This window comes from Ursus arctos, unplaced genomic scaffold, assembly GCF_023065955.2.
Source record: "Ursus arctos isolate Adak ecotype North America unplaced genomic scaffold, UrsArc2.0 scaffold_5, whole genome shotgun sequence".
NCBI lineage: Eukaryota > Metazoa > Chordata > Mammalia > Carnivora > Ursidae > Ursus > Ursus arctos.
The window spans coordinates 20,382,713-20,399,918 of record NW_026623067.1 but is presented as its reverse complement, the minus strand read 5'-3'; the positions used below and the strand labels follow the sequence as shown (position 1 = coordinate 20,399,918).

At 47.2% G+C, this 17,206-nt stretch overlaps 1 protein-coding gene across 1 annotated transcript; it reads right to left on the bottom strand.

The window, feature by feature from the left end:
• Positions 1–2,497: 2,497 nt before the first annotated feature.
• On the bottom strand, positions 2,498–15,218 carry FAM170A (family with sequence similarity 170 member A). Its single transcript, XM_026507819.4, has 6 exons — positions 14,004–15,218; positions 11,883–12,023; positions 10,358–11,144; positions 10,014–10,072; positions 8,583–9,438; positions 2,498–7,196 (listed from the first exon to the last, which is right to left on the bottom strand). The coding sequence occupies exons 1-4, from the start codon at positions 14,071–14,073 to the stop codon at positions 10,066–10,068; spliced, it is 1,005 nt and encodes a 334-aa protein (XP_026363604.2). The 5' UTR covers positions 14,074–15,218; the 3' UTR covers positions 2,498–7,196; positions 8,583–9,438; positions 10,014–10,065.
• Positions 15,219–17,206: the final 1,988 nt, after the last annotated feature.

Genomic DNA, 17,206 nt, shown 5'->3' with positions numbered 1-17,206 from the left:
GCTGTTACAGGTGCCAGACCCCTTTTTGGGTCCTGAGGTGATGTTATTTTTTAGATACCAAGAAAGCTCTGCCTTGCATAATCTGAAGCGGTTTTACTGATTTCATGTTGCTCTAAATGGAACGAAGGCATGATGGCCTCTGGCCAATCCTCGTACAAAAAAGAGAAGAACAGCCAGCGCACTGCCCCACTTGACTCCAGTGACCTATGCACTCCCCCCCAGAAGAATATGAGCTTTCTATCCATGTTGATGTCCAGTTAAATCCACCCTAGACACAGTCACCTGAGTGACTTTTCTGAAACACTCATGTGACAGAGTCACTTCTCTGCCAAACACCTCCAGGGAGTCCCCTTTGCCCAAAGAACAAAATGTAAACTTGTTAACATGGTCTACGAAACCTTGCCTCCCTTCCCGGCCACACGTCCTGTCACTTGCCTCCCTCGGATGTCATGCCCCAGAGGTACTGAAGAACATACGATACTCTCCTCATCTTAAGGGTTTGGAGCAGACTGGTCCCTCTTCCTGAAATTTTCTTCCTTCCTTCCATCGTTGCCTGGGAAGGTCCTGAAAACTTTCTGCTCGTCCTGAAGATCTCCCTGACCACTTCCCTTGAGAACTCGCTCTGGTCCCCCATCCCCTCCCCCTCCCACTGGGCTCAGTTAATTGACCCTCCTGTTTGTACCCACAGAGACTCTACTTCTTCTATTAAGCAGCTTATCTCCTATTAATTAATTAATTAGTTAATTAGTTAACTAATTAGTTAACTGATTAGTTAATTAATTCCTATGCATATTTATGTATCAATCTCTCTGAACTTTGACCTCCAGAGAGACTGAGGTCTTATTTGCTTCACTACTGTTGCTTCAAAACCTAACACAACACCAGACACATGACAGCCATCCAATGGATGAATGAGTAAACGAATGAAGGACAAATGAATGGATGCATGACAAGCTGGCCAGGTGTATAAGGTCAATTCCATTCCTCACTCCCTTACCTGCAACCTAAATCACAGCCCAGGGACTTCTGGTGGTCTTCCCTGGTCCCGCAACATTTGTGAAAGCCCGGCAATATCCTTCCCACCCCAGACACCTCCCCTTCTGATCATCTGTTCTCCTGGACTCTGGTAATACCGCTGAGCCTAAACCTGACCATTCTTCTCCCACCACACCTGAAATTCTCTGACACGGGTGCAGTAGCTTTTCATGATGCTACGACAGGTCACAGAAGAGACCAAAATCCTTCTGCACACTTCAGGGAGCAGCGTAAGTCTTTCGGGCCTGGGCAATGCCACCATCAGCCCAGCAAATTCATAGTATTTCTATGGTATCAGCCTTCTCTCTGGGAGTGAGGGTCCATAGAATGTATGAGAATCTTCTGGACCTCCATAGCTGTAAACAACCCCTACCCTAAAATATAATTTAGATAGAACCAAATATAGAAGTCTGTACAGTAGATGTAGTAAGGTTTGGCTCCATGATTTCCCTTCTGGGAACTACATGTAGTTCATTGTTGTCTCTAAAAGCCATAAGAGGTAAACTTGAAACTGAGGTCTTTGCCTGGTTCTCAGAAACATCCAAGCCTGGGTCTGTGTTTCTACGACCAGATATTCACTCTCTGCAACACTAGACCCTGGCCATGCATCCAGAAGTATAACAAGACTATTTCCATTGCTCATGCTAAGTCTCCCAGGAGAGCAAAACTTCACCCGTAAAGGGTAAAAGGTATATTAATCCCAAGCTCCACAAACCTCCTCATCCCTTATTATTTATATGCAACTAATTCTAGGAAGACTCCATTTTGAAATGGAAACGCAGTTGTAAGGATGAGACTCACTTTGGGACTCCCCTTTGGATATGGGGATTTATTTATTCCAGATTTATCAAAAAGCCATTAAGAGGAAGTTTTCATCCCACCCAAGAGAAACCCAAGGAAGCAGTTAGAGTCAATACTGGCCATGGCTTCTCAGTTACGTCCATAAAGGATTTGACACCATACCTAGTTGTCCTCAAGCATCTTATGACTACCCAAGATCAGGTGTGTACCCACCCTTAGCTGCCTCCACTGGGGATCATCAATACGGTTGTCAGATTTAGTCAATAAAAATCCAGGACATCCAGTTAAACTTGAAATTTAGATAAATAATACTTATGTTTTACCATAAGTATATCCTACATGAGATGTGGGACATACTTCTACTAAAAATGTATTCACTGTTTTTCTTACATTCAAATTTAACTAAATATCCTCTATGTTATCAGTCAAATCTTAATCATTAGAAATGGTGGAGACTCATAAGGATCCCAGAGATACCTCAGAGAATCCTTGACTTTTATTTATGTACCCTAAGCAGTGTAATGTGAACTTTCCATTCCAATTAATAGGCTATAATGAAGTATAGCCTCATTTTGGGGCTTTCTCTACTTGTCATTGTCAATATCTTTTTTATTCCAGAGATGTTTATTTTTTTTTCCAACCTCAATAGCTCATCAGGAAGTATTTGAAAGTTCATTAGACAAAAGAAAAACAACACGAATCTGAAAAATTAAGGGAGCCGCCTGGTGTTTAGTGAAAAAGTATTAGGAAGATTGAAAAAGCCAAATTTAATAAGCAAGTCTCTCCAAGGATATTTTCATAGCTTGATATCCTCCCACACTCTGAAACTATGATTGCATCAAGAACGCAGAACTGCTAACCGCATTGGAAGGCTTCCTTGTGAGTCTATCAAACTGAAGATGCTGTGTACTAAGAAGTGAGCTGACTAGCTGCCCCAGGGGCACTGGCAGGTGGTGGAGCCCTTCCAAGGGCCTGGACGGAAACAGCAACTTTTTCTATAGGTCTCTACCCTGGCCCCGGTATTACCACACTCTTGGTACTTACCTGTCAACTCGAAGTAATGTTTTACCTATCTTTGCTTCTTTGCTACATTTAGACAGCCTACTAGACTTGACATTACATAAATTACATTCAAGAAGCTATTTTTAGGGGTGCTTGGGTGGCACAGTCGTTAAGCGTCTGCCTTCGACTCAGGGCGTGATCCCAGCGTTCTGGGATCGAGCCCCACATCAGGCTCCTCCGCTAAGAGCCTGCTTCTTCCTCTCCCACTCCCCCTGCTTGTGTTCCCTCTCTCGCTGGCTGTCTCTGTCAAATAAATAAATAAATAAATAAAATCTTTTTTAAAAAAAAAAAAAGCTATTTTTAAAATTTGGTAGGCAATCTTGAATCCATAGCTTCTAGTGCCTGGCTTACCTTCATGCAGCTGCATAAGGATTTTTAACAAGAGTCAGTTTGCTTACCCCATGTAACAAGCCCATGCTTGTTTTAGAGATGTAAAAATGTAACATGATATTTTAAGGTTTTAGTGGCAAAATGATCCAGTCTTCCCAACAGAGACAATAAAGCAGAATGATTAAAGGCATGGATTTTGACTTGTTCCAATGTCTCAGGCAAGTCACGCAAGTAGATGAAGAAGTTATTCATGCCTCATCTGCCCTTATCTATCACAGAGGGCTCATAACTGCACCCGTTTAATGGGTATGTCGTGAAACTGACATACGAGAGTTACACGTAAGCAGTTAGAAGAGTACCTGACACGGAGTAAGCACTCAGCAGATGTTTACTGTTAGCTATCGGAAAATGTCTTTGTGAAAATGGCCACTTTTTCAGTAAATGAGTCAATAGGAGAGAGTAAATGACAATATCACAGCAAGTTGATGGGGACCTAGTTCATACCTACACGAAAAAAGAAAAGTGTGTGTGTGTGTGTGTGTGTGTGTGTGTGTAAAAATGTATGAAAGTTTGTGTATCAAATGTTTCATCATGTTAACTTGGAGGATTGGAATACACTGGGCAAGGATTTTTAAAAAATTAAGTTTTACTCCCTTCCTGTATCATTTGAGCTTTTACACATTTAATATATTCTTTGTGAAATTTTAAAAATGTGTCAGGATAAATGTTTTGAAGTTTTCCCGACATGCCTGTGTTGTTATTTTGGAATTGCTGGCATTTCTTGCTGTCTTTGGATCTATACCCATTGAGTCAACAGACCATTCTGGAGAGAAGAGATGACAGGACAGAAATGAACTGAGAGAAAAGGAGTCTGGGAAGTGGGAACACCTTATCATAACTGTACTTTGGGGAAAAGATATGATGGCAAATGAGGCAAACGTCCTACCCCTGTGATGAAAAGGACTCCTTGGGTGGACAGAGTCTTGAGGCACCTAGACAAGATAACCAACCAGAAGGGAACACTCCCCCCCACACACACACACAGGTGCAGAATAAACACTCTCAGAATACTCTGCTTGTCTCCAGGTAAGCAAGCATGTGTCTCCAGTAACCAGCACCTCACCCATGACTCCCCAGCAAGAGACGTACCCAGGTGGAACCCATCCAACTTTTTCTGTGTCCACTCCGCCAGGACATTCATAACCCCCTGACCTATGGCATAGCCCACACCCCTAGAGAGACGGTAGGGGTGGTGATGTGGAGGGGGAACTCCTGCCCGCACTTGGGCGAGATCAAAGAGAACCAGCTCAGAACCCCCTAGGCCAGAAGTTGTCTGCACAGAAACCACTCTGGCTATCTGGACCAGGTGCACCTCATCAATCCTGAAATTTCTTAGTACCTCAGAGGACTACAGTGTACGGTAACCGCAGGCATGAATAAGTCCTTCATCCACCCTTCGGAGGCTCCAGGCTAGTGCCAGCTGGTCCCAGCTGACCTCAGGGCTGCAGAATGAGGACAAATTTCCCAGAGGGCTCCCACAATCCCTTAGACTGGATAAGGCTCATTTTACCATAAGATAATGTCATTCTGTGGACTAATTAATCCATACAAATACTTAGAAAAGTGCTTTCTCATTAACTGCTCATTTCACTATTCTATTTCCCCTCCATGTTAGAGAGGTTTAAGATCAAATTCTCAAGACTCCTCAGAAAAGGTAAACTAGTTGTTCTGTTGACAATCCTGCTTCTCACCACATTCTCAGGATTTAATAAGCCATGAAAATTTACTATTCAAGTTTTGAGAGGGAAATATGTGGAATGCCTCAGAGAGGGAAGAGCTTGGCCAAGAGACGAGGAAAAACATTCTCCAGCAAGGAGAAGATGAGAGGAGGGGTGTGGGGACCCAGAGCAGCAAGCTGCCCAGGTCAGGTTCTTGGATGAGGCGAGGAGATCTCAGAGTGGAAAATCGCCTGAGACACCTATGAAGGGAACCTCAGGCCTCTGCTCTTACAGGCTGCTCCAAAAAGTATGACAGAAACAGCAGGGACCTGTCAGGCTTGGTGCACTCATGACAGATGGAACAATGGGTGTCTCCACTGAACCTGTCTGGATAAGTCATTAGCGCTCATAGGCCCTTTCCCACTCTATCCCCATCTCCAACATACTAAAACCACACACACACACACACACACACACACACACACACACACACACATATATATCTGGATAAGTCATTAGCGCTCATAGGCCCTTTCCCACTCTATCCCCATCTCCAACATACTAAAACCACACACACACACACATATATATATATACACATCTTGGTACAGATTAAAACCATTCCCTAACTTGTTTTCTTAATGTGATTTCCTTCCAAGTTTGGTTTTATATTTTCTTTGGTTTTCTATTTACCTGGATTTTAGGGATACGTTTACCCCATGACTTTTACCTAAATCATCATAACCAGATGGTAATTCAAATGAGCTTGGGCAGTGGTCTAGGGACTCTAATTTGCTGGGAGGTATTCTTGGTATGAGCTTTGTGTTTGGAAGGGTTTGGAACTCAACTGGATATCTCCATGGGCCTCCTTTTGTGGGTTGCCAGACAGGGAAGCTTCCATAATTTCAAGAACATCTGTGAACTTAGCACTTTTCAACAACCAAACATCCCCTAATTTGTGAGGGATAAACTCCAAATGTTTATGAGGAAATTAGGGAAGGAGATTGAAATTTGGCCAAAATTGGGGGTAAAAAAAAGAGTCAGGATAGTAGATAAGAAAAGGATCTTAAAAGATAGAGAAGAATTGGCAAAGAAGAAAGGGAAAAAGCTAAGCTTCCTCATGGATTCATCTGCTTCAACAAAGTCAAGGAGGATTATTGATCTGTGAAGACTGTGGCATAAAGCAGATACAGTTTATCAGAAGGTACTGAGAACAGAATGAGAAGCAGGATTATCAAATGATACATTCACCACAGTGGCATTTAAGGGGGACCCTGTGAGAGGGCAGTAAATGCTGAGGAGAGACAGCAGTAAAAAGTTGTCTTAGAGAGAAGATCATTCTCGCAGAGCGTGTATCAGAGGAGGACAAGTCTAAGCAGGCACCAAGTGGATAGGGATCCCTGCTTCCTTCACTGAGCGAACCCAGACCCATGGCCAGTCTTGAAAATAAGGAGGACTTCAGGGAATCCTTGTGGTAGTGACGCTCAATTTCATTCGTCAAGACCTGAGGAAACACCCTCAACTCAGATCTCCTCCTTAGAGCCCATCTTTCCTTCATGAGCTTAGTCTGGCCTCCTCTCTCACCCCCAAGCTCTGCGGTGACACTGAGCAGGAAAACGGGTCATTTGGGTCTTCTACCTGCTCTGATCCCCATCAGCAGAGGACCAAAGGCAGTGACCAAATAATGGAAAACAAGAGTGACCAAGAATAGATACCGACAGAGCAGAGCTTTCTGGGACAGGGTGGCCCAAGTCAGTTGCGTGTGACTGGCATCACCCCAATTATGAGAATCTTTAGACGTTCTCAGAAGGCAGAGCCTGACTGTCTGGATGCTCTCCACCCTCAGGGTCTACTCAGAGACCTCAACCACAGCCTCAGCCCCCAACATCTCGCCTGTGTCTGCTCAAAGCTTTCAGATTTTCCTTCCCTCCACATTTCTTTAGAGAGGCCAGGGTGGGTGGGTTGATGGGGGAAGGCTCAGGGCAGCCCAGACTTCCCTGAGCCCCAACAGGATGCCGGGCGTTAATCTCCTACCTTTTGTCTCCTTAGATCTTTCCATTTGGAGGAGTTTTTACCTCTTGGTGCTTCCAAGTGCTGGCTGGAGGTAGCTTGTTGGAAGGTGGCTGGAGGCAAGCAGCAATCCTTCAGATAGCCTGGCCCTTCTTGACTCTCCGGAGAAGCCTGGAATGCTCTACAAAACACTCTTTGCTCCACAGAAAGGATGGAAACAATCCAATTGTCCCGTAATGCCTGAATCGAAAAAAAATCAATGGTGCTGTATGCATATGGATGAATAACATCGAACAGTTAAAATAACAGACCTAGATCAATACAAATTGACACAAATAAAACATGGAACTCCACAATTGGTTGAAAGAAAATGTGATGCACAAAGTTATATTGTGATTATATATATACGCATATATGAAAATATGGACTGGATACATGCAAAACTCTGATACTGGTTACCTCTGGGGAGTGGAGGGGAAGCTAAAAATAGGTCTAGAAAAGGTTATCTGTTTCAAAAGCATCTATAGGAGCACCTGGGTGGCTCAGTCGGTTAAACACCTGCCCTTGGCTCAGGTCATGATCTTGGGTTCCTGGGACGGAGCCCCAGGTTGGGCTCCCTGCTCAATGCGGAGCCTTCTTCTCCCTCTCCTTCTGCCCCTCCTCCCACTTGTGTTCTCTTTCTCTCTCAAACAAATAAATAAAATCTTTAAAAAATAAGCAAATAAATAAAATAAAAAGTATCTATAAAATGAATTACTCAAGTTATCCAGAGAACATATGATCTACATTTAATATCATCGTTGATCCAGGAAGCCCAAAAGAACACGCAGATAAACTCGTGAGCTAGTTCAATAAGGCAGGTGGACTCAAGATCAGCAGAGGTAAAAATCCATCGGGTTTCTCTAGACTTAGCAGTAGCTGCCTCCCGCGGCACCCAGACTCGCACCCACAGGCCCTCCTGTGACTCTGCTCCGTGCTTTCCAGGGAAGTCTCTCCCAGCAGGAAGAACAGCCAGAACTCTCACTGTGTAACCTGCATCCAACCAAGTTATGTGGAATCAACTCGAGGTGTTTGAGGCTGTCAGTGGAAGATGGTGGAAGGCAGGAGGGAAGGGGGAATTCCTGGTGGACTCAAGGAACAAAGGAACAAAGGGGAAGATTACAGAGCAAAGCCAGAGAGGGTGTGGAACCTCCCAGAGGGCGCAGTGTGAGTATGGAAGGGTAGAAAAGCCTCAAATTTTGAGTTCTTGGAATGATGGTTAAAGGGGGCTCTGGGCATCATGAGGCAAAGGGATATGGACGTGCAGATGGCACCCCATTTGGAGAGGCTGAGAAGCATGAAGTCAGTGAGGAAGCTGGATGAAGATGATGATTGAAATACTAACAACAACAACACCACATCCCAGGAACCATGGTTGATTCAATAAAGCCCCACGAAAGGCCCCTTTCACCTTCTAGGGAAAAAATCCATGAGACTTTGGAATTAGACCTGATTCTGCTTCATTTTACAGAGTCTCTGAATTTCATCAGAGGAATTAGAGGAATCTCCAATTCCATCAGTTCTCTGAAGCCTGGCTGTGGCCCCCTACTCAGATTAGAAAAACAAGCTGCACCCCCCCCCCCTTACCTTTCAGTCCATGGATAGCCTCATGCATCAAAATGAGTCTTCGGTGCCTCCCAGACGTCTGTAGTTCCAGGGGGGGCTGGTAGCAGTGGGGTGAGGATGAAGTTCAGGGCTGAGAGCGTCCAAAACTTGAGCAGCTAAAGTAAGAGTTTATTTGGCAATTGACCTATTAGCGTCAGAACTGGACATATCCGAGCTTATTGGCTGAAACCCTGATTACAGCCATCTCTTCCTCCAATTCCTGACTGTGGTCGGATGGCTTCTTTTTGTGCGCTGTGACAAAGTTCCACCAACCCCAGAGGAAACTGTTCCAAAGACAGCTTCCACACAATGACATCTCTCCTCGGCCCTGGTGCTTCCTTGAGAAGCCACGACTAAGAGGCCCCGTCCAGGCCAGACCTGGGGAGACATGCACAGCACCCACCAGCCCCCTGAAGACTGTCCCAGTGCTTTCAGTCACGACCCGTGGGACACAGTTTCTAAAGCACCTGCTCCTTACCAGCGACCTTGTCAGAACTCGGCGTATTTGTCCCAGTCTCCTGCGTGATGCGGAAGCCACCTTGTGAAAACAGCCACATGGAAGCCTCGTCAATCCCGGGGGCATGAGTACCGCTGTTTCTGGAAAAGGACTGTGGCATGAAACCTAGTGCACCAGCCACCAGCGAGACCAATGCACATGGTGGGTAGATGGATAGATCATTTTAATTCAAGAATATATCCCGGAGAGGTTTGGAAAACAGCCTTTATTGCATATGACATGTATATGGTCCTGTGATGCTAGACGGAGCACCGGTTCCTTCGTCTTCCTTCACGTCATCGGCATCCTGTCTGCTCCTCTCCCCAGGGCCCTGTCTTCTCCCTGGAAGCGATTCAACAAATAAGGCAGAGCACGAGGCCACGGGAAGCGACGCGAGCTCCGCCAGTCAGAGCCACCCTTCACCTCTGTCTTAAAGCTCAGAGCCACACACATGAGAGTGAGTTTCTTTCCAGATCAACTACAGCCCAATCAAGGTGCTGGAACATTTCCAGATCTCTTGGGGCCTCACTTCCGAGTTTCTCCCTTCTCCACACTCCGTGTTGTCCCAGAGTGAGCGGCCAGCTCAGGCTGAAGGCTCTCACACCTCAGACCTCGGCTCCCGCTAGGCCCCGTGTCCTCGCTTCACACTGCTCCTGGCCCTTGAGATTGTGCTGAGCTCTCTCAGTCCCTAAGGCCTCTGGGCAGGATTTGCTCTTAGAGTTCAGGTCAGTTGTGGAGCCGCTGAGGTAACTGCCAATCAAAATTCTTTCTTGTGTAAGTCAATGGAGATCAAGTCCCCGGAAGCACGGGGCATGGCACAAGCTGATGTGGAAACCCAGTGTGGGGTGCGCCCCTTCCCCTGAATTCCTCTGGGACCTTATGACATCGGGCCAGACGACGCCAGCCTCAGGCCTTACCTCTCCCGAGAGAAGGCCACACCATCTTCCGGGATCTTCTGGCTCATGAATCTCAGTTGCTGTGTGGAAACCAGAACAGAGAAAGACATGTCGTAGTTCAGGAGGAAAGGGGCTTTGTTGGCCTGAAAAGCTCAGGGTAAATCCCCACTTACAGTCAGAGCTTTATTAAAGGCCTGGAAGAGAAGCAAGGGGCCCGGTTACCCACCCCCCTTCAGGTGTCCCCTGAGCTGTGAGAGCCCCCAGGTCTCCCTCCTGGAGGGGTGAGCCTGCATGGGAGAAGCAGTGGCAGCTTGGAGAAGGTACCGCTCCCTCGGCACCCCCGGCCTCCCCCGGCCCCTGCTCACTTCTTGTCCTTTGGAGAATGGAACACACAGCCTGGGCACTGGCTCCAAGGCCGCTTCGGACCTAGGTCTTCTGGTGCGGGCTGTTCCTCCTCCTTCTCCTTTTCCTCCTGTCTCGCTCCCTCTTCCTCCTCCTTCTTGTCCTCCTCCTCCTTCTCCTCCTCCTCCTCTTCGTGGGTGCTCTCTGCTTCCGCCGTGCCCGTCAGCTGGGCCATGGTGAGGTGAAACACGTGGCAGCTGAAACCGTCCCGGATCCCGTGCTGCACGTGCTCCTGGAGGACCTCCAGGGAGGAGAAGACCCGGCAGCAGGCCATGCACCTAAAGCCAGCCTCCATGGTCACCAGCCAGTCGGGGGTCTTGGCCCTGGGTCTCTCCTCAACTGCGGGTGACCCAGGCGGGCTGTCTGACTCTGCCCGCTCCTCGTGCTCCTTCTCCTCCCCGCTGGGCTCGCTGTCAGACAGCAGGTTTCTGGTGGACACGTCCGAAGGGGGCGTCCCTACCCGCACGTCCTCGGGAAGGGTCACTTCTTCCATCCTCGGCTGCTTTTCTAGTGACTCTGAGGTCTCCTCAGTCTCCCAGGAGACCGCCACACCCTTTTTCATTTGTACCTGCATGTAGTATATTTTCATGCCCTTTTCCTCTTTGTTCACGTATAGAGAGGACACACAGGTCTTATAGGACGAAGGGGATGAGGAGGCATGGTGTAAGGGGGGAGCAGTCTCCCCTTGCTCCTGAACCTGGGGTAGGGGTGATCTAGGCTGAGGACTGTCTCGAGGTACTCTCCGGAGTCCTGGGAAGAGAAATCAGAGACGTAAGAATGTGAGTGGGGGCAGGCCAGAAGCTGAGGGGTCTTCAGATGTGAAGATGCGTGGTGAGGAGCCCGGCACTGGTGTTCCTAATCTGGGTGGGTGTAGCTAGGCGTTTTTCATGTGTGCGGAGGGATGCTGGCGGGCGTCAGTATCCAGGGGCGTGGAGCAGGGTGGCAAGGGGTTGTGGCATGCACGGGATGTTGGTGGGTTGTGTGAATCTCTGATACCATTGGTGTGCTTGTGGAATGTGGACAGTCATGTAGGAGATGGTACCACGGAACACACGTCTGGGCGGGGCGGGGGCTGTGTGCTGAGAATGGATGTGTGGGGAGTACGGCTGTGCGCATCAGGGCATGGGGGTCCGAGCTTGACGGTCCTGCTCCAGGGTGGGAGGCCTGCGCCGAGGAGCTCCATCCTTCTCTGGAGGCAAGAGCAAAGGCAAAGCCTACACAGCTCCTCTGAAGGTGTTTTCCCCTGTCCCTCGGCCCCACCCCTCGAGCCCAGACCTTTCTGGCCCATGCTTCTTAACTTGCCCACTATGGTGGCACCCGGGCTCCCCCGCCCCCGCCCACACTGAGCTTATACCCCTGCTCTTCTAACAGCTATGCCAGCTTCCCAGGCTCCTCCACAGAGCCCTGACCACCTCTGATCGGCTTGGGTTTCTTCTTGGCCTCTCCTGGATCTACATGCCCCACACCCAAGGAGCCCTGAGCCCTTACCAGCGTGGATGAGCTTGCGTGGAGAAGAAACACAGGAGAAGTATTCAGAGGCAGAGGACACCTCCCCTACGGCTGCGCCCCAGCCTTTGGCCACCCCAGCTGATTCAAGCTGAGGGGCATCTTCCTGTGACTTCGAGACCCCTAGAAGGATATGGAAGCCTCAGAAATACAGAGGGCGGGCCATGTTTGGGCATCATTCCTCCGTCCAACAAATATTTACTAAGTGTGAATATACACAGCTCAGAGTCTGGTCCTGGGTGGATACTCCCATATTGAATTACTATCAACACTTATTTCGGTAGTGTCTTCTTAGGAATGAAGGCCTGAGTGGTGGCTGTGAAGAGTAGCTCTGAAGTGTGAGAATTGTGTGTGTCAGCCAAACCTTTCACAAATGTGGGGACGGCATGATGAGTAGGGTAGAAACACATCAGTGGAGAGTCTGGTGCATAGTTTGTGTTCACATTCAGGAATTGTGCGACATGTAACCATTTTATATAATATGGGCTGTATTTATGGTGTGTATTCAATCATTTACTCATTCGTTCAATAAAATTCAGAGAGCAACTACTATGTATCAGGCACTATTCTAGGCTCCGGTAATGCTGAGCATTTAGAAGACAGACAGAAGTACAGTAAGTGTACGATATGTCAGCTGGTATTAAGTTTACAAGGATTACCCCACATTAGCAAACAAAAACAGAGGATGCCCAGTTAAATTTGCATTTCAGATAAATCGCAAACAATTTTTTAGTGCAAGCTTTCCCATGCAATTCTTGGGTCATGCCTATTTTTAGTATGAGTATGTCCCATACGGCATTTGGGATATACTCATACTCCAGAGTTCGGTGTAAGAGCAGAGGACTTTGATACCCATGGATGGTTTGGGAACACACTGTAGGAGGGATGTGCATATCTACCTATATGCTCTATGTGTGGTTTAATGAAGTAGCATGTGTGGAGATACGCAATTTTTTTCTATATCAAAGTATATATGGGTATATAAGTGATGATCTCATGAAACTCCCTTAGTAAGAGTTCTGCATTCGCTCTTACATGTTTTGAGTGTCTCCCAGATCCAGGCATGGTGATAGGAACTTTACAAGGCTGACTTCACATCTGAGGACACTCTATCTGCATTCTCCCCACTTACTGCCCCCACCCCATCATACACACAGAGGCAAAAATATCTCACCAATCATTGCCTTCTCAGTCCTATCCTAGCTGCTGCCTGAAAATCTGCCTCCCATTCAGGCCTCCAGTCCCCAGGCTCATCCTATACTCTTCAGGGCCGTGAGCCTTTTGGAAACTGCTGGGCCCCGATTTGGGGCAGAAGGCTCGGCTGGCTCTCTGGCATGGACTCCATTCTGCCCCACCTCCTACATGTGACCACGCCTTCTCTCAAGGCAAGCTACTCGTTTACATGTAATGCTGTGGGAAGTAAACCACAGCTCCCCGGGCTCCCTGGGGGGCCCTGACGACATTTCTCACCCCCATCCATCTGGGCTCGGTCTCTGAAAGGCCCATTCCTTCCCCCCAGTCTCCACGGCCAAGACCACACCTTTAGATTCACAAACTTCCATGGATCAACCGGTAAATTCTTCCCTCTAAAGGAATACCATCTCCATGTTTTCAGTATACTGCCATCGCTAGACAACTTCCTTTCTGACTTCTCAAAATATTTTGTCAACAAGGCTTCTCTTTGCTCTTCAGTAAAAGGGACAGCACAACCCACAGATCTTCATCAGCACCCCTCACAACCCCCCCACCCCCACCCAACAACCCCAGAGGAAGATGGAACAAAGAGAATAAGAGAGAATACAGGACTGAGAAAGCCATCCCCTCTGAGTCTGGGCAAGCAGGACCCCGGCCTGCTATGAGTCACAGAGCTCCAGCCCCAAGCAGCCCCAAGAGAGAAGTCTTCAGACGGACAGGGCTGACTGACCACCTGCCGGGGGCATGTGGCCCTGCCATGCCATCTCACCCCACAGGGATGCTGAGGAACGGACATGGCAGCATCCTCGGATACTTCACCGGGGACACGCGCTCCTCCATCCCACCTTCCTAGAGAAGGCTCAGGCTGGCAGCAGCCTTTACGCCCCAGACAAGGTGCCCAGCGCATACCTGCTCCCTGCTCAGCACTTTCCGGGGACTCCTCACTTTCCAGATGTTTCCTCTTTTGTCGCTGTTTCATGGTACCAGCGACAGGAGTTGCTTAGAAGATGCCTAACACCCTGTTCCTCCTTTTCCCTACTGGTTGGCCCTCCTTGACTCTCGGGAAATTCGTTGAGGTGACCCGATAGGAATAAAAGTCGTCGAGTCTCCTAAATGGCTGAGGAACTCAGACCACGTAGAGAACCAGCAACACCGCCCAGTGCTCACTCCAGCACAGGGCTGTTAAGGTTCAAAGGTCACCCTGCCCCAGCGGGGGTTCTCTAACCTGAATGATGACATCAGAGCATTCTGGGGACCTGGATCCCACACAGCCTTTGCAAACGCACAGACCCCATGTTCAAGAACAATTCCTCTTTCCCCAATGGAACCTCTCCCATGAATTCAACTCACATCTTCTTAAGAGGGGTAGGGTATTTTGAGATGCTCGTCCGCTTGTGTTTCATTTTTTTTTCCCCTTTCTCCCTTTATTTTTTACCCTTGCCTTTCTGCATGCAAGCAGGTAACAGACTGCGTTCTCTGGCCAGAGGAAGGGCACGGCAGGGCTAAAAGGGGCAATATCACACTCATCCTCTGGGCTTTTCTTTCTAAAATCCCCAACTCCACAGAAAAGACGATACTTGAGCAGAAACCTAACAGAAGCAGGATTCTCGAAATTCCGTTCTTACTGCCTTCTTTTCCTATTAGACTGTTGAGAGATACCAACCATCAGAGAGAGGTCTGTGGATCATGGAGGAGGAGTCTTCAAAGCGTGGTTAGAGGGGAAGATGTGGCAAAAACTCTAAGAGGAGATGGCTGTCTTGGGCATACAGACAGAATCACGGCAAATCGCCCCACATGTGGCATAAGAGCCACGAAACACAAAGGAGGCACCAAGCTGAGGGATGTCTAAGCTGCAAGTGTGTCCTTCAATAAACAGTAACCACACTCTCACCTCAACCTTCCCTCACTGTGGTTTGCTGTGATCTCCAAATAGGGATGGGTGGAAATCCGAACAGGACACCAGCAGAATCAAGGCTTAACATACAAATCAAGTGGACTTACAAAACCAATTTCCTCCTCTTTCTTGCGTACCTCTGCTTGTGGGCCGAAATGTATACCGGTTATAAGTGGCGACCCGTCTGGATCCTCCTGATTCCGGTCTAAAATGAGAGAGAGCTCCTCTTGAGGCAGTACTGGTGTGCAGGGATGAGATGGACCTCCCAGAAGTCACTGACACCAGGAGTCCCCACTGGACCAAGGTGAGCCCAAATTTGAAGGGCACTGCGGAACGTCACGGTCTCCAACAGCCGAGAGTGAGGACAGGACAAGTGCAGCCTTGAGAAGATCTGTGCATGAGATTCACCCTTCCCGTTTCTTGGAGAATCCCTAGGTAAGAAGGGGCAACGGGGACTTCTTAAAAACTTATTGTGGTAGAAATTTCCAAGCATACACAAAGTAAAATAAATTGTCTAACTGGGATGTGGCCCCATGGACCTATCACCCAGGTTGAACCATTACCGATATTCTATCATTCTCGTCCCATCTACCACACCCCTCCCCCACACCACATGACCGTTAGCTTTTCCTTCATTTGTTCTAGTTTAGGTGTTTCTGGGAGTGTGTCTTGGCCTGGGGCAGGGGGGAGAACTGTGTTTTGAAGAAAATCTCAGACATATGTCATCTCTCTTTAAATGTGGCAGTATTCCTATCCAATAGATAAAGAGGTTTTTAAAAAAAAAAAAATCACAATAGCACTATCATTCTCTCACCCAATTTCTTTGTATCACTTAATAACCAAGCCATACTCGACTTCCTCCAATCTTATTAAAATGTCTTTTTTTTTATATCTATTCATTAAAATCAAGATCCAACCAAGGTCCACACGTTGTAACCGGTCAACGTGTCTTTTAGTCTGTGACAGCTCTTCCTACCTGTTGGGGGACATTCAGTTGTTGAAGGAACTGAATCATTTATCCTGTAGTGTTTTACGCAGCTTGGAGTGGTTGACTGTATTGCGATGCCATTTAAGATCTCCTGTTACCCATGTTTCCTTCTGTACAGGTAGTCCGATCTAGAGGATCAATCAGATTAGGTTCAGTTTCTTGTTATTGCAAGATTATTTTATAAGTGGCGTTGTGTGCCTTCCTGTTACATCACAACAGTAAGTACATAAAGTTGTCCCATTTTTAACAACTGGTTGAGATTGATCAGTGGATTCTTGTGCTGTCGGCTTGATCCCTCCACGATCATGATTCCAGCAGCCTTTCAACAAATAGCATTAGGAGCCACTGATGATCCTGACGTCATCAGGGGTTGAAATTTCATTAGAAGTTTTAATCCATTTCATTCCAAGGAAGATAATTCTCTTTTCTTCCCCCTGCACCCATTTGCCCCTCCCCTCTGGTAGACATCTATTTGTTCTCTGTATTTATGGGTCTGTTTCTGCTTTTGTTTGTTTGTTCAGAAGGAGGAAGTTTCTTAAGGCATCCTTCTTAGACCCAGAATTTGTGAAAGAATTGAACCTCTCCTTTCGGCTCAGGTCATGATCTCAAGGTCGTGGGATCAAGCCCCACATCAGGCTCCATGCTCTGTGCTAACTCTTCTTCCGATTCTTTTTCGCTCACCCTCTGCCCCTCCCTGCTCACACACTCTATCTCTCTCTCAAATAAATAAATAGTAAAAAAAAAAAAAAAAAAAAAAAAAAAAAGAATTGAACCTTTCTTCACAAAAGGAAAGATGATTCCAATGGTACCAGCTCAGGTTTTGCAAGCTAGGAACAGTGGGATTTATCATGGTAAGGCAAAGCTAGGTTGGGATACACTTTACTCATTCCTCCTTCATTCTGTAAATCCTTATTGAGTCTCTACAATGTGCCACGCTCTCTAGATCCTCATGATTGAACAGTTATGAACAAAACAGATAAAAGGATTTTCTAAGAGCTTAATTCTAGAAGAAAAGACAGATAATCTTTTAAAATACGTGAAATATGGAGTAGGTTAGATACTGACAAGTACCACAAAGAAAAAGAAAACAAAGTGAATTTGGGTCTATAGGCAATGGGACATTTCTGTGTTAAATGGGAGGTCATGGAAGCCTTTACTCTTTGAGACAAGAAGAGAGTGGTCAAAGAGATAATGAGGGATCAGACAGTAAGCTATTGTCAAGATTCTGGT

Bases quoted from the DNA above. Each gene is read 5' to 3' on its own strand.
- FAM170A (XM_026507819.4), bottom strand. From the start codon at position 14,073: ATGAAACAGCGACAAAAGAGGAAACATCTGGAAAGTGAGGAGTCCCCG. The intron at 12,024-14,003 runs GTATGCGCTGGG...ATATCCTTCTAG, and splicing joins AAGTGCTGAGCAGGGAGCAG to GGGTCTCGAAGTCACAGGAA. The intron at 11,145-11,882 runs GTAAGGGCTCAG...TTCTCTTCCCAG, and splicing joins ACGCAAGCTCATCCACGCTG to GACTCCGGAGAGTACCTCGA.